The sequence below is a fragment of the Chaetodon auriga genome, chromosome 24 (genome assembly GCF_051107435.1).
Source record: "Chaetodon auriga isolate fChaAug3 chromosome 24, fChaAug3.hap1, whole genome shotgun sequence".
In the NCBI taxonomy this organism is placed as follows: Eukaryota; Metazoa; Chordata; class Actinopteri; order Chaetodontiformes; family Chaetodontidae; genus Chaetodon; species Chaetodon auriga.
In genome coordinates this window covers 4,779,371-4,806,942 of record NC_135097.1, presented here as the reverse complement: position 1 = coordinate 4,806,942, position 27,572 = coordinate 4,779,371, and the positions used below count along the sequence as shown (strand labels likewise).

The 27,572-nt window shown below is 43.0% G+C and overlaps 1 protein-coding gene across 2 annotated transcripts; it reads right to left on the bottom strand.

Annotated features, from left to right (window-relative positions):
• Nucleotides 1-340: 340 nt before the first annotated feature.
• On the bottom strand, nt 341-22,742 carry casq1b (calsequestrin 1b). Of its 2 annotated transcripts, XM_076725093.1 has the most exons (12): nt 22,359-22,742; nt 7,766-7,798; nt 5,248-5,341; nt 3,210-3,310; nt 2,951-3,062; nt 2,783-2,856; nt 2,555-2,685; nt 2,337-2,382; nt 2,186-2,240; nt 2,009-2,109; nt 1,270-1,344; nt 341-1,035 (listed from the first exon to the last, which is right to left on the bottom strand). In XM_076725093.1, exons 1-12 carry the CDS (start codon nt 22,593-22,595, stop codon nt 766-768), a joined length of 1,329 nt encoding a protein of 442 aa, XP_076581208.1. In that variant the 5' UTR covers nt 22,596-22,742; the 3' UTR covers nt 341-765. The 2 variants fall into 2 exon arrangements, with proteins under 2 accessions (XP_076581208.1, XP_076581209.1); XM_076725094.1 differs by lacking the exon at nt 7,766-7,798.
• Between the last annotated feature and the right edge of the window lie 4,830 nt (nt 22,743-27,572).

The following is a 27,572-nucleotide window of genomic DNA, read 5'->3' as shown; positions in this document are numbered from 1 at the left end:
CTTGTGTGTGTGTCCAAAGCAGTTAATGAGTGATTGGACTCCATATACGAGGTAATATACAATTCTAGTCAGAATTATTATGGTATTATGTCTTGATTAAACTTAGTTAGTGAATAATGCAAAGGATTCATATATATATAACACATACACAGACATACATGTACTAGTCTTGTTCATATAGCAATGACAAAAAAACAAACAGCGTTGGTTGTAAAATATTTTTGTCTTTCCTTTTTAATATGAGAGCAGAAACAAATTGTTTTGTAGATTTTTATTTTCTGGTACCTTAATAGTTTTCCAAGATTGTAATAATCTTAAGACTGTCCAGTGAGTTCAGGTTTATTCTCTTTAAAAATAGTACAAGAAAGTGTTTGTTTCTTCTCTTCATCAAGTAGAAAACATGTCATTGAAACCGGTCTGTGACATAAGGTAGAAAATGATGGGAGGTTAGCCTCTGTTAGCCTCTTTGCTACTGTGAACCTGCGAGGTGAGAGATTAGCGTGTAAATACGGTAACAAAGGATTTTAAGATGCACCCCTGTTCATCAACACAGATGCAAGTCCTCTACTTCTTTGAAAATCTCCTTCCCTGGTCGACAGCAAAAGTTTCCCATAGGATCGTTATATTTGTCCCTTACAGGAAACCATGCAGGAAGCAAACAGACACAAAGTGTGTTTGCTGCGAGGTGTTAGAAAAAATGATGCTACTTTTGGGTTTCTCCATTATTGGCTAAATCATAGTGAGGTGAAAGATGGAAGTGAGCATCTATTCATCATCGTCATCATCATCATCATCATCATCATCGTCGTCGTCGTCATCATCATCATCATCGTCATCATCATCATCGTCATCATCATCGTCGTCATCATCATCATCGTCGTCATCATCATCGTCATCGTCATCATCGTCGTCCTCCTCCTCATCGTCATCATCCGGGTCGATCTTCCCGGACAGAACGTCCTCAATCCACTGCTCGAGCTCGTCAGCTGTGGGCATGTCGTCGTGGTCGTCCATCTCCATCCACACGCTGTCGGCCTGCCGAGCATCGACACACAATGTTTACGAAATCGCGAAATTTTGTCATCTCAGACTGCACGTATTACATTACGAGTGATGATAGGAATTGAAATATAGTTTAGATACTGACTGCAATCCAATACGTTTTTTTATAGTGTCAAATCATTGAACACATTTCAGTTTCAGTTAATTTTGGATGACGTTTCCTTCTGTTTTCCATTTTAAGCTTTTGCAGTGAGAACGGTTGCTTACATCCTCAACATCAACCACACCAATCTGAGGAGAAGAGAGGTCGATGTGGAAGGTCTTCTCCCAGTAAGGCACCAGCTGAAAGTGAGATACAGACAGAGGGAAGCACGTGGTCAGGCTCTTGTATCCTGATACAATTATCAATGACATCCTGAGCAGTAGTTTGGGTCCCAATTTCTACCTCTGCTTAGTCATTTTCTGCGATCTGCCATTTCCCACCTGTCCTGTAGGTGCCCTCAGTGTGTTCCCACCATTCCCAGTCATCTGATCCCCTCACTTACCAGCACACCTGTTCTCTATTCCCCTCATTAGTTCCCTTGCATATATATCAGCCATTTTCCCTTGTCTTTTGCCAGGTCGTCTCATGTACTACCCAGGCTGAGCAGTCATGCCTTTGCTTTTCCTGGTTCATGCCTGCGTGTTCCTGACCAAAGCCTGTTCCTGGTTCTCCCTGCCTGTCCCTTGCTTGCTTTGTTTGCCCTCTCTACCTGTTTTATGACTCCACCTTGAACTTCTTCCCAAGTGAACGATTGATTGCTTTCAACTGCTTTTGGATCCCTGCAGAACTGCTACCATTGATAATTTTGGACAATGTAAAACTGTGTTTGCTAAGATAAAACACTAACTAGATGGTAAACTCAATTATTTTTCAGTTACAAGAAACATAAGACTACAAAAGGATATACGGAGTTAATAATTTCCTAAACTCGCTGATATACAGTTTAAGCACAGGTATTCGTACCAGGGGGAAATTGTCAGGGTCGATCCAGATGATGCTGAGGTTGGGGTTATCGGTGTTCTCGCGTGCCACGTCCTTCAGGATTTCCAGGAATTCAAAACCATCTGAGGGAAAGTTGAGAGGTCAGGTACATTGGTGTGCCAGGTAACCTAAAGTAGCGGCACTAGGGCATAAATTTACCTGGGTCATCTTCCTCAGCGAAGGCAACAATGTGCTCTCCATCAATGTCATCCTCCTGCAAACACAAAAAGACGAGGATGTCTTATGATTTCCGCTGGCAAGAAACACACTGGACAGAAAGAATTAACACATGTAAGATCAAATCTCTTACCCAGATCTCATACATGCTGTGTGGCTCAAGCTTCCTCAGAGTGGGCCTGAAACAATCAAATTGGCGTATCCCATTGACTTTATGATTAAATGGCTGTATGGTTAAGATCCAGCAATCATTCTCAGCTTTAGATTATGTAAATTATATAACCTAAAGGGTTTATGGGTCATTCATTATGGATGTGATTAATGTTACCTTACTATCACACAGTGTCTCACCTGTCGTGCTGTTCAATGTAATCAACAAGCTCAGACTCAATGTAGGGCTTTCCTGGAATCGTGACGGGTTCCTCCATGAATGGCTCATAGAAATCAACTTCATTCAACTTCAGCTTCAGCTTCTTGGCAATCTGACATAATGTTAAGAGAAAAGACAGTCAGACAGGAAATGAACCCAAGAACATAAACTCACATCTCTGTGTGCACAAGTACTCGAACAGTTCAAACCTTGGGGTCAAATGTGGCAAAGAATTTGACGAAGGGATGGAACTCCTCAGCAGCATCGTCATATTCAATGAAGTCTGGATGGAGACGATTGGGAAAAACAGATTAGTGAGCTCATAACAAAATGTTCTTTTGCAAATGGTCTGCTTTAGGTCATAATCTTCAACCTACGAGGAGATTTCTCGCTCTTGAAATAGCCAACCAGCTTGATGACCTCATCGATGTTGTGGAAACCCTTCAGCTCACGCTCGTTGTCAATGATCTCCACAGGGTCTTCAATCACCTGACAGGAGACAGCAGGACAATATTTAAGAGATTTAAGCTGACAGTGGACACAATGTTACTGCATTCACACACCATGAATGCATCACAACTGAATGTAACCACGGCACCTGGCGCCGTCCCTCGCCATTGACCCTAAATCACTTACGTCATAGAGGAACTCAACCAGGGTGTCGGAGGCCAGCTCTCCGTCGTACTCAATGATCTCATTGTCAGCAAAGATGTAGATGCTCTCCACCTCATCCAGACCTGGGGAGAGAAAAGGGGGATGGGAGTTACGTCTAAACAGTCACTCCATTATTACACCATGAAGATCAACATATTGATACATACTGTAAAACCACAGTGATTGATTCTACAATTGCTGCTCATGATACAGTGTTATTGATCCTAAAGCCTTATAATGAGATTGATTTCCTGCTCTGTTGCTGTAATGTTGCATACCGTCGAAGAGCAACTCTTTGTATTATAAATAAGTTTGCTATTGGAAAATTAAAAAATATTACGGATAATACTGTAATAGTGAGCTATATTTACTCATTATTGTCATAAAGCCTCCTCTGTGACACCTGCCTGGCTGTTGTGAATGTGTTTTTTCTTATTTTCAATCTTTTCCTATGAGTGCGACGTGCTCGGTGTGTTTTGGTTTTGCCTCTCTCTCTTCACACCTGCTCATCATTGAGAATCAGCACACCTGCCTGCCATCGAGCCATCACTAGCTCACTGCAAGAACCCTGCCAGACCCTGCTGGATTGTTGTGTGGTTGTTGACGTGTCACACATCTCTGAATGCCAGTTAACCTGCCTGCATGTTTAGATTTATTGTTTGTCATCACACCTCTTCTCCTTCTCTGCAGGATTCCCTGCCTACCTGCCAGCCTTGCCGGTCTGTTAAGCCCACCGAGCTCACATCACTGGGATTCCCTCTGCTACGCCTACCTCAACACCATCCAGACATCACCTCGCCATCTCTGCCTGCTTTGAATAAAAGACTTATGTTTTCACCTTACCTGCTTGTCTCCGTCTACATTTCAGTTCAGTCTAGAATTGTGACATATTTTCTTGATATATAGGGGATGAAAATGCATGCATTTCCTTCAACTGTAATGAAAATTATGCAGGAAGCTTTTTTGTCCTCCATGATCATCATGTTCTCTATGGCTTGTTGACTTGTTGTATATCATAGCATCTGTTCATCTATGTAACTTTAAAAATCCATTACAGGCTCATAAAGCTGGAATGAACCACAGAAAAAACTTGACAATAAAAGTACACTGTATACAGTCTCACCCACTTCAGTAGGTGCTGATGTAATAGATTTATCACCGAGCTTATCACAGAGCTTTTTATTGCTTGGGTCTGTCAACACAAACTGTGTCATAAAAGACTATAAACTGTATCAGAAATGTCAGAGCTGTACAGTACGTACATTTCTATACCTCGGGTTTTAGTGCTGGCATGTTTTGTTTGGGTTTTTCAGCAGTTTACAGCTGCCGCACCTGTTGTTAAAAGGAAGCTGTGACAGCAAGTCAACACTTGAGGGCAGAGTTCTTTCATTTATTGCCTGTACGAGACCTCAGACATCAACCTGACGGCTCACTTCAGTATGAACACCATGTTGAGATTTGACTTTTATTATTAACACATTTGGATTTTTATTCCATCCATCTTTAATTTTGTCAGTTATGCATTCACTCATTCATCAGTGACACTGGAGAGGTGTCACTTCAAGTTAAAATGTATTAAAAACGCACACATGCTACTCTAAATTAGCAGATTAAAGTTTTTTTTTCTTTGCTGTGTAAATTGGTAATGAAATAGAAACACAATCAATAACCAGGTGTTAAACACAAAAAAAAAAAAAAAAAAAAATCCAGATTCCAATTAAAATTGACCCCAAAAGTTTCCGATTACATGACTAGAAACAGGTTTGGTTCATTAATTTATATGTTAATAACAGGAATAAAGAGGTCCTTGTAAAATCTGCAGAATTTGCTGAGTTGTGAGATGTGTCCCACTTAATCAGCCACATCCAGTGAAAACACCAGGAGAGGCCATGAGAAAAGCGGTGGGATTCGATTGAAAGACGATTTACACTGAGCCAAAGCTCTCTTTTCTTTTTTTTCTCATTGACAATTAGGCAATGTTTTCACCAGCAAGGTCTCTGTCAGTGACTGGCAAGCTCACCCAGCTTCTTGGCAACAGCAGAGTCCTTCTTTTCATCCACCAGGCCGAATCCAATGTCCTCATCGTCAAGATCGTCCAGGACTTGAGCTGCAAGCTGGACGGAGCAGCACAGCCAGAGACAGGAGAGACAGGGGAGTTGGACGAGAGTGGGGGTGAAGACGGGAGATAAAGAGAAGGTTGTATTTAGTATCATATGAGGTCTGGCTCTATCTCTGACTGATCTTAGCAGTTCACTCCTCTGTCCATTATTGACATCTCCTAATCTCAGAATGCCATTGAAAACATACTTTCAGTTTCATTTACACGAGCAACCCGTTGGCATTTCATATTAATTTCACGGCCTTAAAAGCGAAAGCTTTGGATTGCTGCCTTGCACTTTCTAAATCTGAGTGAAACTGAAGCCAACAATTGACAGCCTTCATAGCCGGCCTGAGAGGAGCGCGGACAGCGGGCCTCCAGAAGAACAAGAGGGGCAGAACTTGAGCCAACTATGTCGAGGGGAAGAGACGCTGCGACAGGTGTGGTGGAAAGGAGAGGAGCCCACACTTTGCCAGAGTGAAGCGGCTGCAGACATGCGCGTACATATTTACACATAGTGAATGCAGATTTAAGCGTACATTTCTCACAGCTGTATAGAAATACACACTACCATTTTCTTTTTTAAAGGCCACTTTGCTCTCCGTCGTATCGCTGTGCCGCTCAGTTTAGCGCTCGCAGATGATGAAAGGATGACGGCCCCTTCAAATGTGAGACTGCACTTCCTGCGAAGTGAGTCAAAAGCATTATGTAGCGGCTTGCAAAGCAGCATTGCAAAATAGATAACATTCATAAGCGGCCAAATGCCCCAAAGCACAAGCACAGTCAGCTTGTACAGTATGTATAGTATGGTATCGTATGTGCTTTGCTGCTCTTCACAGGCTCATCTTTAAAGCCATCCATTCTTTGGGTCTCTAGAGTCGAGACATAGCAGCTCATGAGTGGACCCCGGGCCAATTTTTGCTTGGAACATTGGCTTATTTCCTTTGAAACACTAAAACAAAATAATCACCATGTAAATGGGAAAGGTTGCATTCGGGGTAAGTTCACCGAAATCACAAAAAGTCACATATTTTCTCACTCCTCGATATTTTGCGATGTATTTTTTATTGCAGAACATTGAATGAGAGGCTCAGTGTTATTGTCATATCTGTCCGTTCAATACAAAGCCACAGCAGCCAATTCACCTGATAGTGCTGCTGTAGTGTTGCCAGGCAAACAAGTCCTTAGGTCAGGGCTGGCCAAACTAAAAGACTCGCTTTGATCTGTTTTAAAATAAACAAGAATATGGCTTGAATATATGTCTAATAAATTGCTCTCTATGCACATTGCATATCCTAGTTTATACACTGGAGGCCGTCAATGATTATCAGTCAATGGAAACAATTGCCAGAGTTGATGAAGTTAAACATGCCGAACCAAAAAGGAAGTGAATGCCAACCATTCAACCTGTTCTCAGTCCGAACTTGTCACATACGGATATTTGGTCAGGACCCCTTGGCGTCACTTTTTAACAGGCAGGGTAGCCCGTTTTCACTACCAAAGCATCAAATGACATAGTGTAAAGAGCAAAAAAAAGTCCACATTTGGAGGAGGTTGGTGTGGTTGAATGGGTCAATCACAGGACCTTCACCGAAGAGACCATGGTTCATGTCCTGAGTGAAAACAAGAACGAGGGTTGATTTCATAGACCCAACCAACGCTAAAGGGGTATCTAGTGCCATAAAAACTGATGCCAAGGGGTCCTGACCGAGCAAGTTGTGAGTGAGAATATGTTGGAAAATTTTGGAAATGTTGGAGAAATTAGTACATTTTCACAGATGTCAATGGGAAGTGTGTTTGAATTCAGGAGGGGGTTTTCTGGTCTACAAAAACTGATTTTCTCACAGTGTTACCTGAAAACTACACATGTATTAAGATAAGCTAACTTCTTGCTGGTTATAGCTTCATGACAGGACAGATGTGAGAGTGGTATCAATTGCGCATTTCTCAAAAAACTGGACTATACAAAGACCCAAACTTACCTGTGAGGTAAGACAAGGCATTGCTTGTAGTAAGTTAGAAAATATGATTTTTGTGATTTGGGTTTAGTGACCATTTGCAATCGTTGATGGTTGCATGGATGAATGGGTGTAATTGGAGATGGACTATCGTGTCATGGATGGACTTGATAGAGTATGATTAACAGATTAATGGGAGCCTTTTTCAAACAATTTCTCTTTCTCTTTGACAACTACATTGCCTTGTTTTGTCACACAACGTACAGTCAAAGTAAAGGCTCTAAACTGGCACAGCCCAAGCTGCTGTTGCTAGACTTTGAAAGCAGTTCAGTCTCTGTGATGTCTGATTGTTGCTTTCATCGGTTTTGAACTAAACTGCAGTCAAGGATTTGAAGAGAACAATCAGCAGATACCGCAGCAGCAGAGGAATCTTGTGTTTCGCAGCCCAGCTTTACAGACACAAAAGGCAGACCTTAACATACCTGAAAGATATTTGCTGCTTGACTTGTGATCAACTGCAAGAAGAGGTAACGCTTTAGGGCAAAGCACAATAGTCACAGCCTCCAGGTTTACAACAAATCGGAGTGGCCTTCACGGGAGACAAAATAGGTCCAAACTTAAACACTGACATTGTACTCGGGTGATTAAAGCCCAACTCACACAGGACTACCGGTAACACTTTAAAGCCAAAGTTATACTTTCGGTATCCATGAGCGCGCAAGGGTCCTCGTGACAAACATTTCATGACCTGAAGCTGTACGCACACACACCCTGTACGGACACCCAAGCTACAGAATACGTCTGCACATGTGTGGAACCATGCCGACTCTAGAATGTAGTATAAAGCATGAGAGGCTGCTTCAGTATGTTTCCTCTTTAGAGGGTGTATGTGTAGGCTCTGCGCAAACGTCCACGTACCTCCAGTTTGTTGTGACATGTCCCCCTGACGGACTCCAGAAAGTATTATAAACAGACCTACTACGCGTCTCGGGTGTCCGCAGCTGTCCGCATACGCGTCCGTTTCCAGTATGTTCAGGCCTTAAGTCCCTCATCTATCATTTCTAAGCAGTTTTCATGTATTTAATACATTAGTATAACACACTATAGTGTAGTTGTACAGAACTACAAGGACATTTTAATAAATTACTTTAATAAACACTTACATCTGCTTACATTATGATGAGTTATTAAGCATTTATTATATCTACAGACCGCTTATGAATATTAAATAGAGGGACTTAAAATACAGTGTTACAGGACTGTCATTACCTGAGGACTTCATGCTATTTGTGCTGAATTTGCCATAGATCCTTTCTTTATGTTATCAAAATACATTCTTCTTCTTCTAGTATTATAATATTGTTGTTGTTTTTTTTCTAAATGTGCTCCTTCTTTACCTCTAACAGAGACAGTACAAATGTCTTGGGGGTGTTTTAGGTTTCATTTCCATCATGTCTGAAGAGCGACTCTCTGTTTTTGCTGTACTCACTATCACAGGTCAGTTGATCCGTCACATGAGGTCCTGAGGTGATGCTCACTCAGTGTGAATTGGGCTTAGCACAAGAAATCAAACGATTATTGAATCACTTTGAGTGCACTGATTGAATAATGACTTGTGTATGGGGTTACTGTGAGAGTGCAACTTGTTTGTTGCCCAAAGCTCATCCTATATCCCCCTCCCCATGACCACACGGCCATATTAGTGACACTGGGGTATTTATAAGAGAGGTGAAGTTGTGGGTGCTTGCAGTGGGGTGGAAAGTGAAGCAGGGACTTCACAGCTATATAAGGGTGTGCACCAAAGCATGTAGAGGAGCTGCAAAGAAGGCTGAGATCCGTTACATATAGAAATGGGTGTGGAAGGGGGAGGAGGGAAGGCCGGCAGGGTTGATGAATGGAAGAAGACACTCGACACACCAGTTCGCACTTCACAGCCACCTTCTCCTTCTGACATGCTGGTCATTTTTAACCTCACTGAAAACGTCTCTCATTCCTGATTTCTGGTGTTTCCTTTCCCTTGATCACCTTTCTTTGCCATCCTTTGTGCCCGTCTGCATAGTTTGTCCTGGCTTACTCTCCTGACACCGCTTCACCCTCCCTCATCTGTTCCCATGCTACCACCCGACCCATGCAGTCTTAGTGCACAGAGCCAAGGGAGGGGTGAGCAGTGTAATCGCTTGGCTCTCTCTCCCAATGCCCAGTCAGAGTCAGCTCGTCAGGTGACACAAGATGAGGGCAGAGCGCCATGGTGAGTTGTCAGAAACGTGCTCTGGGTCTCTGCTGCACTTGGCTGTGGCACCAAATGATGAGCTAGGAGAAGGTGGCAGGTTCACAGTGCAGCAGAGGGGTCACATTTCTTGTAATATAGCCACCCACATGCTTCCCCTCACTGCTCACTGCAGGTTAGCCTACAGATCGGCCACTTTGGCTTAACTGCACTTGAGTGGCAGATGTTATTGCCATTGATAGACACACTGTTTTAAGCCTGTACCATCTACTTGTCCTCTCTTGCTGCATCTGTTGGACTTAAAGCGATACTCCACTGAAAACTTGTTCTTGGAGAATCAAAGGACATTAGTTGCAGCCAGCTTGGATTTTTTTCACCAATTTCTTTTGCTTTACGTGTATTAATTTTGGAGATGCTTTAATTCAAAGCAACACAAAGTACAAACTCCTGACATTCCGCCTGACACACGTTTTCACAAAGTCTCAAATTCCTCCTGATAAAAGAGTAAAAAGTAGGAAATTTCATCAGTGATTTAGTTTAATGACAACAAAAGTTCCTATGAATGACTGAATCACCCCAAAACATAATCCACCTCCCCTTTGTCCATTTGTGTCCCCAGTACATTCAAAACACATGCAAAAATATCCAAACATGCACCCAAATACACTCCTTCCATTTGTCAGTAACATGATGTGATGTTTGGGACAAGATGACAGTACTGTATTTGTTGGCATTTGATTAGGTTGGATCAATAAGTCCTTCACCACTCGCCAAGATTTCAGAGATGCCAAGATTTCGGGACTTCAGAAGTCACCCTCTGGCCCCTGATCTGTCACACGGACTTCTTTCAAGACATTTCCATTCTCCTCACACACAAGTGGCCTTTTGTGCTACACAGTTATGGGTCACAGTGCAACAGTAAATCAGTAGGTAACACAGTAATTTGCATGTGATTCATCCATACATTCATAACAGCTATGCAACCAGCTACCATCCATCCATCCCCTATGTAATTACCATACCTGCTTATTTCTTTTCATTACCAGCAAAAGGTGGAGCTTAGTCTGTTTAGAAAGCAGGACACACTCTGTTCTCCTTCATCACAGTGTTACGAGCATTGACAGTTATGTGGAAACAACCACTCAGGCTTTGATTTTATATATCAGAGTGCAACAATGCCTGCAGATCCTGTAGAATTGGGGCTTTTCCTGACTTGACATAAGCCTGATCTTTATTTATTCATCCATCCACCCAGCACTGTCCTTCTTCCCTCTCTCTGCCCTGTGTGTCATTCGCCCCTCCAGCCCTGAGACGCTGAAAAGGGCTGAATAAACCATTAAAGTAAGAATTTGCCTTGTTGTTCCCTCTTCGCTCATTGGTCTAAATCTGAGCCTCTGACTGAGACCGGGTCTTTTTTTGTTCGTACCCGTGCAGGCCTTGTGTGCCTCTTTAGTGAGCAATTGATGGTGAGTCACACGTTTCTGTTTGTGCGCGTCACCTTATGATGTAAGTCACTCAGTGAGAACCCAGAGGACACGAACACACTGTAAGAGCTTCCACACCAGCTGCAGAGACAGCTAGCTCTGCTGTCAGCCTTGCTCTCATTAATATTTGAGTGCATGTACTGTACATCTGTGAACGTACAGATACTGCACACAGTGTGCATGTGTGCTGAAATGGCTTTACTTGCATGTACCATAAATGCAGGTAAACCAATGACCATGTATATTGCAAGTTTTATCCTTTTATTTCAAATCACCAATTATTGTCCAAAAACAATCAACAATTTCTGAGTATGATCTCCCAGACAGCCATTGATTTCTATTCAATTCTATAAAATGGCAGGATTCTTCAAAGTCAAGACCTCAGTTAGCATCTGGTCCAAGCCACAATATGTTATTAATTATAACATTTTCTACTTTGAAACAACTCGTCCCTTGAATAAATAACTTCACATTGAATATTCAGTGTAGCTGGAGATCGTTCACAGTGTTCCTGTCCCCGGTTTAAATGTGGTTTTAATGTGGCTTATTTTGTTGACATCGTTGTCATGGCTGCATTCGCTGCAGCAGGGAGTTTTGTGTGTTGTCGCTGCAGAGTTCACACACTAACGTTACAGAGGACAATTTCCTATCGGCTCCTAAATCACAGAATGTGTCTCGTTTAGTCTTGTACACAATTTCCACAACCAGTGTAAATGTAGTTGTAAGAATGTCTGAGTCAGAATTAAATGTGGACGAACTGTCTGAGCTTGTCTGCCTCAGTTTTGTGCTGGCCAATCACAAGAGATGTCATGTTGAATGTTATTTTGTTAATCACCAATCTGGATCTCTGACCTTGAATAAAAATCACTTGCACAGACTTGAAACCTGTTTGAAATATAGTTAATGAAAATCTGTTGTTTGGACAAGTAAACAACCCTGTGATGGATTGCTGAGCTGAGATTTAAGCAATCAATTTTCACCCTGAAATAAAAGTAGTAGAAGCCAATGGCTGCTGAGTGGGAGGAGCATTAAAAAGGTCAAAACCCGACAGCACGCTTGGAAATATATACCGAAAAGTATGCGTGATGGGCCACAAAAACACTGCTATGGTGCTTTAACATGTTGACTCACAGGTCAAACACAAACCAGGTGGTAACAACACTATCATCTTTCCCACATTTTCTCCAACATCTGGTCTACTACCTGAAAAATGGTTGAATCTGCAAAATGAAGGAACATTAAGAGATTTTCAAAGCAGCAAGGTCTCCCATCACCCAGTATGAGCAACTGTCCCGGGATCTGTGCAGAAGTAGAAGTTCAGCCAGCTTTTCCCCCCAGCCAGATAGTAAATTAGTAATGGCTGCTGTAACACATCAGGACGTTCTACACCAGGCTGTTACATAACACTGCGCCGGGGTGGTCATGAAAGATTCAGATACAACAGTCAACACACACTCTGACTTGCCACCAGCGAGTGGAACTGCACTCTTTGGAAGGAGGCCATCGAGGATTTTGCACAGAGATAAGATGCTCCGATCTAATGTCTGAGACTGAATCCAGAGGAAATCTTGAGTTTACCGGTTTCACTTTTTCATGGCACAACAAGGTCCCATGGGAGATATGATGAAATGCATGGAAAGCTTTTAGAACTCGCAAAGCTACACAAGCTGATTCACTACATCAAATTGTGAAGAGCAAAGTGTCTGGGACCATCTGCGAATGAGTCACTGTGACAGCAATAAGCCATGTTAGAATAAATAATCTCATCTGATAAACTCAGAGGCCCTCCTGTGTTTGTCAAGCTGGTTTTTGTGAGTAACGGAAAAGATTTGACAGAAGTTATGTGGATCGGATGAGGGGCGGCATGATGTGGTTGGTTTGTGACAATTGTTTTTCACTGTTGTTGGTGGGAATATGCACCACAAAATCACAGTGTTTAACCAAATTACCATCAAACCGTCAGTTTACCTGGGAAAAAAAATGATAATGATAAAAGCATGTTAACATTGCCATCGTGTGTGAGCATGTTAACATGCTAACGTCAGCATTTAGCCTAACATTTCAGCATCTATATATACATTTCTATATATATACAGTATATGCATATATAGCATGATGTTATCTTTGCAGGAAGTAGGAAGAATATTGCATGACTACAGTGAATGAGGTCATAAAGTACCAGCAAGCAGATACAGTGAGTTCAGTTACACACTGTGATGTAAAGTACTTATGGACTGTACTATCTGTGCTATCTTTATTCAGGTCCATCACTTTGTGGACTGAAGATGTAAGTCAAGGTCTCAACGTCACAACATGCACATTTAAATTTTTCATATTGCACCTTGAGTCCCTGCATTTCCTTGGCATTTTTCTCCCATGAATAAGTTATGCCTGATACAGATAAGGGAGGAAGAGGGAAGCAGAAAAGAACATTCAGTAAAGAAAAGCAAAAAAAAAGCGTAATGCTAACGGAGTAAGTGAGCACAGCAGGATCATTTCTAAATCATTATGTACAGCAAGAAAGTACACATACTATAACGCACTGCATATCACCATTTGCAAATACTGTGTATGGGCTGTTTACTACAACTGTATTTTGGGTTCACAATAACTTCAAGCAATCATCCCCTCGATTTTCAGCTGGCAGCCATCCAATGAAATGTTTACTTTTGCTAATTCTATGTCAGAACATTTTGGTTCTTGAGCAAGCTTTGTTGGGTTTTAATGAGGACAGTCAGTCAGGGGTGGAGATGAGGGAGGGGGGTGGCGGGGGTAAATTTAGCATGACAGAAACAGCATGTGGGCTGTCTGCCATGCACCATGGGAACTATTTCGGATGGTTGTTGGGAGCTGCAGACGGTCCCACACTGAGCTGCAGAGTCTCACCTCAGCTAATATTGAAGAAATGTGGAAAATCTAAAGCAGCACAAATTCTCTTTGTCAACACTTGGTTGACTGCACTTTCATCTATTTTCCAGCTTTATTTCTTTCTTTATGAGTACACATTCTCTGTAAATGTGTTTTTATTGATATTTACAAAATATCCCTACAGCTCTTATATTGAAACATTTTTTAGAAAATTTGGATTTTGTTGCATCTGCTGTTCCTGGGGTATCCGGAAATCCTGCCACATGACAGCAGTGAACAGCACACAATATGTTCATGTTGAACACATTGTCTAAACTTTAGACCATTTTTATCTTTCACGTCTTTCACTCTCTGTGGATGCTACAGAGAGGTGTATATGCTAATAAGTAGAATTTCTGGGAGTATTGATATGAGCCTTGCTATTACAGCCACACCTCAAATCCAGGCCTAGTGCAGTCAAACGCTGCTTGATGTAGCACTAGCGACGATAAAGCCGTTAAGTGTTTTTACCAAGCGAGATTGCAGATGTACTCTGTGGAGGCCATTCATCTGCAGAGAGGGGCCTGCTTCCACTATGATTATGCTCTAAAATAGATTTTAAAGAATCACACGAAATGTCTCAATTCATGCACTGCGGAAAGGGTGAAGAGATGATTGCATGCACAGTAAAGGTTTGGTACAATAAAGCGACTTGAGAACTGCAGTTTATCGTATTCAGTCTGTACAAAAAACCTCTCGTATCATATTATGCTGGTCATGTATGTTACTTTGCACACAGACACACAGTCATGCCTGTGATTAATAAGTGTTATACCTTTATTTTGAAAGGAAAATGGAAGAAAAAAAGGCGTACTAACCAATGTTAGGGATAGCTCAGCGCTATCTAATGAGATATTCTTCAACGATCCATATTGTGACAGTGCATCAGGCAGCAAAATATATTGTTTCACCAACAGCTGAGACCCACAAAATCAAAAGGCTAACGCTTCTATTATTAATCCTCTACAAACAACAGGTGGCTTTTGACATGGACCAAACTGGACAGGCCGGAACGGTAGTCCAGTCTGAAAACAAACATCTCTACCCATCAACACTGATGAGGTGTCATTGGAGAGTAACACCAAGGTCACTTTATCTAAACATAACTCCCGTCACATTTAATGACATCACATCTGACAAATTAGTGCTTGATTTAGCCCGTCTTTCACACTTTTAATTGGGGCGCAGAGTTGCAGCGAATGCGGGAGATCTACTAAGATGTGATGCTCTCACACTTGACAGCAGTGTCACATGATGGAGGGAAATGTTAAGTAGTGACAGCTGTGCTATTTGAATCAGTGAAACAGGTCTTCTGACACGTGCAGCTGAGGAGCGAGGGGAGCTTTATGATGTTGGACAGTATATCCTGGAGGAAGTGAAGTGGCTTGAAGCTGAAGTACCTGATCTGGAGTTCATGAGGTAAAGGGGCCATTGGAGATACGGCCTGTTGGCCCAGCCTGCTTCCAAGATAACTTACGGTAACGAGATCCGATCCTACTTATGCATTCTGGATGTGGGGTGACAATGTCTGTCGCCTAAAATCAGAGTCAGTAATAGTTGCCGGCTGGCTGTCAAGTTTACACGCACGGGAAGGACGAGCTGCAGAGGACACGAGTTAATTCTGACCCTGATTTAGAAGAATTACACTTAAGAGAATTGCAAAGCTGGCCAGTTTGTCCTGTTTACAGTAGCAGCTAACAGCCTGGCTGCTAACAACATGAGCCAACTGACCATTAAATCCTGCCTCTGTTAGCTACTGTACTATACCTGTCAGGCTTTCCGTACTAGCATAGCATATATGAATATTTGCAACTCAAAATTCTTGCAATGGATCCTCGATTTCAGAAAGGCAGGCTTTTCATTTCTAGCCCAACGGCTAGTAAACTGTAAATTTTGGTGGCTAGCATGACACCAGATTTTATCAGGTGTAACCAGCTAGCTAATTAAGCTAAGTATAGGTCAGTGAGTTGGTTGTTTCCTCTCATTTGACTCATATGAAAACAAGAATACTGTCAAAGGGGCCTTGAATGCACACATGATATCTGTAGACATGATTTAGTTGTGTAGGAAATGATCCATTTCAAGTACCAAGCATCTGTTGCATCTGTCACAACCATATCAAAATCTAGAAGTACTCTCTCAAAAACAGCACTAAATAACTAAGCAAAAGTAATTCGGATGCACGATTCTTTGTTGAGTCAAGGTTGTGTTTTTTCATGCCAGAGGGACGTCTAACAGTGCCATAGCTTTGAGAAACGGAGGTGAATCAGTGGACTAAGGTGCATTGCCTAAAATAGCACATACACTATTAGCCCCACTCCTCCTCTCTTTCCATCAAGCCTTTCCACCGCCATTAAAAATGTAGGCATGAAATTTATTGTGCCAGAGAAAGGAGGAGGGCTCAAACAGTCAGTTTGGATAGCAGTTACCACAGCGACGGTCTGACCTTTTCCCAGATCTCTGAGTAGATGGAAGAAGATTAGAAAAGACAAGGCAGAAGCCTCCTTCAAACCATGAAGATTCCCTGCACATTATGAGACTGCATGTTGGCTCGCCTTGTGTGCACCTATGTCACTTTTCTCAGGTATTAACATAATTTGATGCGACCAGGGGGGTAAAGGGAGAAACAACAGCCCTCGAGCCCTCGTCTCTCCATGGGGTGTCTTGTAGCAATAAAATGATCCACAAATAAATGCTTATTTCACTGCTTCAGTTACTGCACTGTTCTCTTGAACCAGTTTCTAGACCCTGAGTGTTTCACTCCCACGTTCAGTCCTTTTGGGGATGTGTGAACAAGGCAATCACACTGCAAGGCAAAATAAGTGGGCCACCATCAGAGACCAGAGAGGGTGGTCTCTGCGCACCTCCACTCAAATTCATCGAACGTGCTCGTGTTTGTAATGAACGCATCAGTGTGCAACTAATTAACATGAACACGCGCGTCGTTTAGTCCTGTGAGACTAAAGAGTTTCATTGCTCAGAAAAACCTAAATGCAGTGAAAACAATTAGCAATATAAAAATGGTTCAAAAACCAAAAAAGTCAACCTCATGGTGGCGCTAGAGGGAAAAGTCCAGACATCACCAAAGTTAGTGGGGCTTCAACCGTGAACATCTGCACACCTGTTGAGACATTTCATCCGCACACCAGCAGTACCATCCCTACTAGCGTTGCTAAAACCCTCATATTCTCCGCAATGCTCTTTTCAGCCCGTTTTTCCACTATTTTCACAGTTGCCATATAATACAGAAAAGCTCTCTGATGGCATTAACATCCAGATGAAACCCTGCAGTGTTGGAAAATGGGTTTTTCTACTTAAAGCGTGTCAGAAGGAATGAGCCTTCAGTATGTGGTGATAATGCCTTTTGCCATGATTGAGCAATTGTGTGGTGCTATATGTTCTTTAACTTGCATCTTGGGGTAGGTTATGTGCTTCTACACTTGTTTCTGCCACTTTTTCATGTTTTTCTTTAACTGTATTATCAACCAGGGGTTGCAGATAGAGCGGTAAGACTTTAAAGAGAGGGTCAACAAGGTGCTTTCTGCTATTTGTTCATGCAGTTTACTGAATGGTGCACAGGGTGACATAATGTAGTGTGAGTGCGAGAGCGGTGGTATGCTGGTGAAGATGGTGGCAAGTAAAAGATCACTGCAATCTGAACTGTGTGGAGTGCAGTGATTGAAGAGCATGGGCATTTACAGTGCGCAGTAAGCCAAAGGTCAGAGTCCAGACGGGGAGAGAGGGACAGAGAGATGCATGCAAGGCAGAATTAGGCTTTGCTTTTGTTTTCCTTACTGTTAGAGATACAAGGCAGAGGCAGACCCTGATCCAAACACAGACTCAGTGACCACAAGGAGTCATGTCTGTGGTCACCGACCGACAGGTGAGGTAGAGGCAGAGACGCACTTCCTCTTATGTCCTCTTATTACATATGGAACACAAATAAAATACACATTTGCTGTTGTTTGACGTTTTCCTCTTTTTTTTCTTCATTTGGTTCATTTCACTCAATGAATTGTGCTTTTTTTCCCCCCTCTGTCTCATTATTCAATTGTATTAACCTTGATGCTTTGACAATATTGTTCACTTGACATTCATGCCAATAAAGCATATTGAATTGAATAGAGAGAGAGAGAGAGAGAGAGAGAGAGAGAGAGAGAGAGAGAGGATGAATGAATATGCAGACCAGCATTCTCAAAATTAGAAATTCATTTAATCACAGCCTTTGGCACATGGTTGCTAATTCTGCCCCCTGCCTGTTAGTCTTTAATCATGTCTGCGGATGACTTCTGCTTCATAATATTTGGTCTGAGTCATAATGATGAAAGATATTTCTGGCTAAAGTGCTGCAGGTGAGGCGGGCTTATCTTAAGACCGACTCATCAGGGCTGTCAAATCTACCTCGTGCCTCCCGAACGTGCTTCCAGTTTATTAAACAGATTGCTGTTGTTACTTTGCACAGATTGCATGTTAGGCGCCTGTGATTACTCTGCTAGATATGAAATGGGACTGAAACACCGCACAGCGAGAGCTATGTTAAACCCTGTTGCTATGCTGCACATGAAAACTTCGACAGACGTTGAAGGGAAAAAGCAGCAGAAGATTGCTGTTGCGACTCCCGTTACGATGCATATTTTTAACATTCAAAACATGATGAAAGCTTTTAAATCTTCATGTCTCTCTGCCTAATTCATCAACATGTGCCCCCTGTTTGCAGGTTCAAGCACACATACTGTCTGACTGCAACAACCTACAAGTTAGAGTCTAAACTTTCTTCAAGGCTGACTTTCTTTGGAGGGAGAAGTTCTCATTTATTTAAAGAAACTTCATTTGGTGGAGCCAAAAACACGCAGATTTGATGAGATTGTAACTTGGAACCCTGAGTTGTCAATTAATTAGCAATTATTTTGCTAGTTGGAGTCATTTTCAAGAAAATGCCCCAAATTTTGATGGTTCCAGCTTCTGGAATTTGAGACCTTGCTGCTTTTCTCAGTCTCACACTATGGTAAATTAGATATATTTGCACTCTTTGATAGAACCAAAGGACTAATATCTAAAATATGAATTCGTTTCGACCCATAATAATGGCAGTAATCCCTATTTTGTATTAATGTGTCATGGTCAATGTGAAATACCGTCTTTGTTCAATTGATTCAACTTTGCCTCAACAAACGAAACATTGAATTGGTTGAGGCAGACGCTGAAGTCAAGCTTCTCTTAACTGATTGGCATCAGCTGCTTCATTCATGCCTCACAATCACTGGCTCTTCCAGCAGCAGCGTGGCTGTCATTTGACCAGTAACATCCAATCAGATTCAATCAGGTGCACCATTATAGCCTGACACTTTGATTACCCAGCAGGGAGGTTCATGCCAGCTCTGTTTGCTCCTGCAGCTCCTTATGTGCAGGAGCGTATCTGCGTTCCCAGGGTTCTAGCTTCATATCTGAGCTCAAGAGGCTTTTACGTTCTCAGCCATGTTTTTTGGATGTTGAAATCACCCACCTGCAGCTTAGCCTAAAGTGAGGATACACTGGATTATTTTTCACAGACTAAGTCAAGTCCAGCTGGGGTCAAAGGTGGCATGTCGGGCGTATTTTAAGAGGGACAGGGTGAGTGGGGAGTTTGTTGGTGACGTGTGTCAGAGTATCGCTACTCTGGGAGGTTTTGCTACCTGTCCTAAAGCTGTCAGGATTTCTGCCGTGTTTGCATTTTCTTCCTTCTCATCGCTCTTTTTAAACTGTTACCTCTGACTTCAGCAAGTTCTTTACATGCTACGTGTCAACAGAAGCCTTTTTGCAAGCTTTTCAGCACACCGAAGATATTGCTGCTATCATCATATCTCCATACCTTCTCAGGAAAAGAAAAACCTATATGGTTTGAACTTTTTTTTTGCAAGCTCAATAAGTTTGTCCACCCACAATGGAGTAAGAAATCTTTACAGTGACAAGGATTTAATTTGATGGCAACCATCTGATGCTTTCATGCATCATCAGTTATCATCAGTGATCTACTTTTGGCAGCCGCTGGTGGATTATTCTCCAGACTAATTTGCTAAATATAACTTATTCTGTTTCTGTTCATGCGCTGGGCGTCAAAGAGGAAACTGTGATTTAAATAATTAAGAAAGACCATTTATTTTCCTGTACGTGTAAGCGAAAAATTGAAGAAATAGCTCCAAGCACCTTTTGCTCAAATTAATAAACAGCCAAATGTAATACGTAATAAACCCTCTGCCATTACATTTTTATGAAAACACAGGAACTAGAAGCGCACATCAACACATCCTATCAAACAGCGTATGGTCCAAGCTTGAAACAAAGGCAGTTTAGATTTGATTCCCTGAGCTCTGCACTTTAATAATTCATCCTTCCTGATTCATAGGTGGTAATGACCAGCTATTTTAAGCATCCCCTCTGAGCACCTCTTGTGCTCTATCCTGATTGGCTGACTGGTCACAACTGGCAGGAAGTCAGTAACGGAGTAGCAGTCCAGCAGGGACCTGCTCCCGTAAGCATCTCTTTCTCAAGCCAAGAAGCACAACTTGGCAGCACCGAGAGGAAATTGATCAGATCCAGTGACTTGTGTGTGTAAATGATGGTTTAGGACTTCAGCCTGCACCCAGAGGGTGTGTAGTAACACAGAACAGAATAGTTTGTGTTGCCTGAGGGAACTGACAGAGCAGTGGGAGCAGTAGCTGAGGTGAGATATGGCCCTAAACTCTCTGTCCATCCCAGGAGGGCTTTTAGCCTCTTGCTAAGCATGCAGGGCTGTCCTGGGCTATTTACAGAGGTGACTTATGGAGGCTGGTGTAAGGTACACTGCGTCTCTGTAAGAAGACACTGCTGCGTTGATGGGCAGAGGGTTGCTGTGGTGAATACACTGGCCGACAGTGGGGCCCAGGTGCATCGACTGTGGGCCGGCTGGTAGAGAGTCCCTTAGACGTATTTATCCAATAAGAGCTTCCAGAACATGCATACTCTTTTTCTATTGCCAACTGATTAGTAGCACTGCTGGAGCAATTTAAGTGGAAGTGTCTGGCTCAAAGGCACCTCAGCAATAGCTATTGAAAGACTCATTTACTTGCCCCCCCCCCCACCCCCCCCCACCCAAGTGTGATTTGCAGGCCCACTGGTCACAAGCCTCCTCTATTTACTAATACAGCCTCTGGTTAACTGGCAACTAAACCGAGCTGGAAATGTGATGCACCATATCTGCGGGCAGAATCAACACTGAGGGAGTTACATTTTGAACCGTTGTCCTGGTCTTCAACAAAGCACGACAGCACATCAGTGGATCATTTGAAAATGTTCTGTTCCGTCTACATGCACTCTGATTTATGTACCATGCTAATGGTGTAATTAAGTGTGATGAATGACAAATGTGTCAATGAAGTAAAGTCACAGAAACACAGAAATACACTCATGCATGGAATTCTAGACTTAACATAACAAGAGTGTTTGGCCTGGTCTGAACCTGCAGTGAAAGCCATGGGGTGTAGGACTTGCACAATAGACACTCTTAAGTGATACAGCCTTAAATGGGTTAGCATGTTTGGTGTAGCTGTCAATCGACTTGGGTTTGACTTTCTATCCAATCCAAAAATTTTATGAGAAACCATAAAGCTTCGAAATAGGCTGTAAAATGATGTGCAAGGCTCTTTGTGCTCTGGCTGACTGTAGCTCTGCATGCTGGGTGTCCTGACCAGCACGATGTGGCTAAAGGCCAGGGAATTCTTGATAAACTGGGCACCACAAAGTGCCGTCGGACAACATCAAAGAACAAAAGTGATTATTCTGAATGGCCACACTCAAAATCAATGCCAAAGACTTGCCATCCTATAGAGGGGAAACAGTCATTTGAACAAGGGAAAGACAATTTCAAACCCTGCCTACTGTCTCACCTTTACACACCTGGTAAATCACCACAGGGAGTGATTGTGTGATTTTCCAGATTGTGTGTACCAAACCCCGGCCTTGGAGCAAATGGTTTGGCATAAATACATGTGCTGCTATGCTGAACACATTGTGTTCTTCAGGTAAACTGGGTCAAGACAAGCCAACTAAATAACAACTTCACTGATAATCAGACAGCATGTGTTTGAACATTATTCACCCATCACTTGACATCATATAGTTCCCTGTCAGTGCTTCTCAGTGCTTCGTTCATTCTCCAGCCTGAATCCTTCAAGTCAACATCTGTCCAGTCATACTTGGCAGGATGCCATGCCTGAAGGGTCCACGAATCCCTCTACTTGACCTCACCCCATTATTTCCACCTGTTCTGCTCGCCTTCCTCCTCAACCCTAAAGTACGACAGCCCTGACAGCATCCAGGAATCCCCAACTGGAGCCAAATTCTCCATGTGAAACCCTTACCTTCCTTCCCCTCTTCCCACTGTGACCCTTCCCCCACATGGGCCACAGATCCATCCACTGTCATGCTTTGGCGGAGACCCACCTCCAAAGCCAGCTCCTCTATCTGAAACTGCTTCATGGCACTGCGGTTCCCATCCACATTTTTGTGGTAGTAGATCACCATCACGTCGTACTTCTTCATGATGGACTTGTAGTTCTTGGCGCTGAGGCTATGGACACGGTCTTTGCCATCGTACTCAGGGATCTCCAAGCCCTTCTCCCCCCAGGACAGGGTTCCTAAAGATAGGAAGACCCCCAAAAACACCCAGCCCCACTTCATGGCTATTGTCACCTGGTGGTCGCAAGAATACCTCTTCTCACAGCCTTAACTGTTCACGTGGGGTAGATGGGGAAAAAATACACTTTGAAGGTTTAACGTTGTTCCTAATGCAAGTTGGTCAAGCAGGGAGTTAGGAACAAAGTCTGCTTCCTTTCCCCACCGGCTAGAGAGGAGCAGGTCTGACAGTGACACCCTCCCTTTAAAAAAGAGACACACGTGGTTTTGCTGACGCCACAGAAAGGGGGAGGGTCCCTTCTTCGGGACGCAAATCGGTATGTGAGTAAGCGACACACCGATCCCACTCATGCAAGAGCCATGTACAAACCAGACAGGCTGCCAAAAAAGTAGGACTTACAGTGAGAGGGGTGGGGGTGGGGGCTCCTGAGCAGCCATCAGAAAAATAGCAAATGGGTGGTAACATGGGAGGAGCTGTGTTTAGGTCATGCGGCCACCTGTTTGAAGTCGTGGCCATGAAAAGGGACAGCGGTTGTGTTGGGTATTTGGAAAGCTGCAGATACCGGCTCAGTGTCTTGGAGGACAGACGGCATGGACGGACGTACGACGAGAGCTTGAGGAAAGAAGAGCTCCAAGATGCCATTCCCATATTAAGTTTTGCGGAGGAGTCGGACTCTCGCTAAAAATAAGGCCTCTGCGGGACAGCGGTCTGTGGACAAGATGGCGTCCACGCAGAGGGTCAAAGGGTAGATGTTCTCTGTGGGCACAGATGGATGGAGACAAATGGAGACGCAGAGTCATGCACACACTTGCTTGTGCTGGACTTTTGTTCATCTAATCTCATGGCGTTGGTCAGCTTTGTCATGCTCTGGAGCCATTAATATGGATAGTTACAGATGGTGGACTGTTGTGTTTTTGAGTGTCCAAAAAAGAAGACAAAATGTTCTACTTTATTGTTTTTCCGCACACACTCCCTTTGTACTTCCTTAATAATGAAATCATTATTGAGCTTGAAGGTTAAAGGCGCCCTGTGGAGAACAAAAGCACAATACAAACAAAATGTGGATCCACTCATGAAAACATAGTGCTGCTTTAATTAAAACCAAAACAGTGGTGATACACGTACTACAGTACATCCTTCCAGTGCGGATACGATTTTCTCAGTTGTCATGGAGATGGTTCACTTGTCATCACATGTAAGCCATTAATTATGGCGGTGGTGGTCGGGGAAGGGGGGATCCCGCACCTCCCCTCACTTCAAATTCACATAATTTTTTTTATGTTGTTTTGAATGTGTGTTTGTTTTTCTTAATTCTGTTTTACACTTTGCAATTAACTCTATTTAATGAGAAAAACATGAACTCTGAATCCCTCATCAGCTATAAATCCATGACCTGATGAAAGCACAAGTCAGAGTCAGGATTTGAAAGAACGTTCACTGTGGGGAAACTGTGGAAAAACAGAAAATATTTGCCTTTTTCTGGTGTCAAAATAACATTACCTCAGGTTAGCCGTGCTCTAATTGACTGCCATGCATTTAAATACACAACCCGAGGCAGCTGTTACCAATAAACGTTGATTTAACCGACACCAGAGGCATCGGCAAACCACTGGCTCAAGACAAAATAACTCGGTGATGTTACACGCGGCGGTTTTGTGGATGGTGGCTGTCATGCGGAATGGCTGACGCACCAGTGTCATGCATGTCATATTTCCTCACACTCGTCAGGCATGCGTGTGGAGTATATTTTGGAAACGATGATCTGAGCAGAGAAAAGAGATGGAAACATGGAATGGGAGAGAAAGAGCGAGAGACTCCAGTTTGGGATCATGTCAGCTATTAGTTTACAAAGAGAAAGGGGAGGGAGTGGCTATTAATAACAGTGTGTAATATGATCAGCCTTCTCCTCCTGCCAGCACAGCGGGGTGGACAGTGTTTGTAAGTGCCTATTGAGATGCCAGTGAGGGTTTGGGAGGGCTGGACTCTGGTCGAGGGTCTGCACGACATGGGTACAGTAGAGCATCATGACACCGTGAGCTTTCACATATGAAGTATCTGCCTTCTTGGACACAGTTTGGAAGATTCTGGGACTCAGAAAGTTAAAGAACTGAACTCTGATAGTTTTTAACTAGTTTGAGGTCGCGTCATAGTTTGACTGCATTAGTTTTATAAAATGGTTCTGTTTGTTCACATTAAAGGGGCCCTCCAGCTGTTTGTATTGCACTTCCATAAAGTTGGGGGTAAAATAAACAAAAAAATAAAAAGCCAAAGTAGCATCTTTTGCTACAGTCCTGCTCTCTGTTAAATGTTTCTTTATTTTATAGCTCAACAACCGAATTTGTAACACCTTTTCTTCATTTTTCTTTGTTTTGTTTTGTTATTTTTTATTGGTTTGTTTTGTTTTTGTTGGGGTTGAGTGGCTAATGTTTTGTTGGGTTTTTTTTTTTGTGCCCCAGAAGGAACAATATTTTAACCTTGAACCCAAACCTATATGATTTATTATTATTATTATTATTAGTAGTAGTAGTAGTAGTAGTAGTATGCCTTAACATCATATAGCCTCAATTAAAAGCTGATGCAGAATATATACGTCATTGTCAAGACAATAAAATTGGTGAATAAATAGTGATGTAGACATTTTAAAGACCTCACTGATGCTGGTTTCATTAGTGCTGCACGCCTGTGTGCCTCAAAAGAATAATTTCTTCCCTTTTCCAGCTGTCAGAAAGCGCGAGAACAGCCCGGTGACAAGCTAACTGAAAGGCTTTGGGTTACACTTATCAACTCCATATCAAATATTTTGAGAAGTCGCAGGCAGGAGCGGCTGCTGCAGTGATGGCAGACAGCGGCAGGATTTGACATTTTTTTTCAAAGACTGGCAGAAAGTGCAAGAGGCTTGACGCAGAGATTCAAGCAGACTCCACACACTCCTCTGCTGTATTCAGCGTCTAACATCTGTCATCATGGAGAATAACAAGACTTTCACCGCAACTGAAAGGTGACATTTCCCCTTAGATTAAATTAACAGATGCGTGGCCTATAGCTACAGCTGATACTGCCTCCTTCATTAAATTACCCTCTGTATTGGCAGTGTGTGTGTGTGTGTATGTGTGTGCAGATGCATGCATGTGACCAAGTGACATCCTGACCTGTTGCACCTCTGAGGTAAACAGCACCCTCCTCTGGCGGTTGCACTATTGAACCTCATTACAAGTCCATCTTCTCCCTCTTATCCCTCCTTCACCAATCGACTCAAGCAAGATGAGTAACAGCAAGCATCCATACGGTCTGTGGCGAGTCATTAAACTGTGTGTGTGTGTGTGTGTGTGTGTGTGTGTGTGTGTTGTTGCTACAGAGACTGGAAGAGCGTCTCAAGCAGCTCGCTTCATCAGTTGAGAAAGCACAACACACACGCTGCAGCAAATGTGCCTCATGTCGAGGATCTGATGGGGTGAAATTGCAAATCGAAAGGAGCAAAGTCCATCGATCGGGTTTGTGTACTGTAAAAAAAATCCTCAGAAATGAGTCATGCAGATGCTAAAAAAATGCTAATTAATGTATAAGAAAATGAGCAATGAGCAGGCTAGTGTTTTAGTCTCGAGTGCGTTCAGTCCCTTTACAGTCATGACTGAAGTGGTTCTGGATGGAGACCGGCGACCTGCAGCACGTCTCGGCAGGGCGACGAAAGGCCTCCATGCTGCATGTCACCTCATCCGCCATGGCAGGGGGTGAGAATGTGACACGTCTGAGCTGCAGCGCTAATGAGATCTAAAGGCTCTGTATCGCAGGGAGACGGCGCTGACGAGAGGGGGTGCAAGGTGTAATGGGAAGAGAGGAAATTAGGCAAGAGAGCGAGGGACGGAGAAGAGAGGGAGAAGAAGAGGAACAACTGGAGAGGGAAATTAAATAAGGAAGTAGAATACGAGAAAATGTGCCCGTGTGAGTAATAACTAGGCAGTAATTAATGTGTATAATAAGTGCAGGGTAATCAGGCTCGGTGGAGATGATGGAGCCAAGCTGTCAACGGAATAGTGTAATTTGAACACACACACATCAGACACACACTTGAATGCAAGTGCTCAAAAGCAGAGGTTAAAATGACTAAAGCACTATGTTTCACTTGGTTTCAGATAGGAATCAAAGTCCTGCGTTTCACTCATCCATTCATGCAATCTCCTCTAGTGTAGCAGGCTTTTTCACTCTTTATGCTTACATCATCTCACTCTGACCGTCTGAAATTGCTCTTACAGTGGAGTTAACCGAAAGCCCGGTGCGTCAGTTGCTAAAGGGTACGTTGTGCGCCAAGAGGTCTGACAAAATGTCACCATTAGACGATCTGGGAGTGAGAACGGCCTAGCAGTTTTTAGTAGTGGTACATTATATTTAATGGAAACTTGGTGGGCTCGATTCAGCATCTTCTCTGGAAGCTTCAGAAAGCAAAAAACAACATGAACACTGAGGTTTTATTGTGGAATCAAGGCGAAACAGACAAGAAGAGGCACTGCAGCTAAACATGATGTACAACCAAGCAAACTGGAACACCAGCAGGTGGATGATGGGAACTCTTGGGTGAGTCCTCCAGGTCGCGGTGGTGATGAGGAGGTGGGGGACGGCAGGTCTGAACTGCAATAATACGGCAGGCAGACAGATCATCGGTTCAATACAGTGACATCAGAATTGTGAATGTGGGCATAAGTGACAGAGAAAACAAGGGGTTTTTTTGGGGGGGGGTGTTGTGTTCAGTGGTACAATGTTGACACGTGTCAAAGGCATCACACAAACAGAGGCATAGTAGTCGAGCCGAGAGATGACGTGGGTTAGGGCCACAGGGCCAACCTGCAATGACGCACATCAAGACACTGCTGGTGTGTAGGTGTAAAAACAAGCATCCAGTGTTGAACATTGCATTAGCTCACTTTGTTATTTGTGGGGTAATTTCAATGCAAATACATCTTTGACTTTTATGTACTGTATTTAAATGTGCAACCCGCTCAACCTGTCATTATGAACGCATGGGGAGC

Bases quoted from the DNA above. Each gene is read 5' to 3' on its own strand.
- casq1b (XM_076725093.1), bottom strand. From the start codon at position 22,595: ATGAAGTGGGGCTGGGTGTTTTTGGGGGTCTTCCTATCTTTAGGAACC. The intron at 2,110-2,185 runs GTAAATTTATGC...ACTTTCCCTCAG, and splicing joins CGCTGAGGAAGATGACCCAG to ATGGTTTTGAATTCCTGGAA. The intron at 1,345-2,008 runs GTACGAATACCT...TCTCACTTTCAG, and splicing joins ACCCTGACAATTTCCCCCTG to CTGGTGCCTTACTGGGAGAA.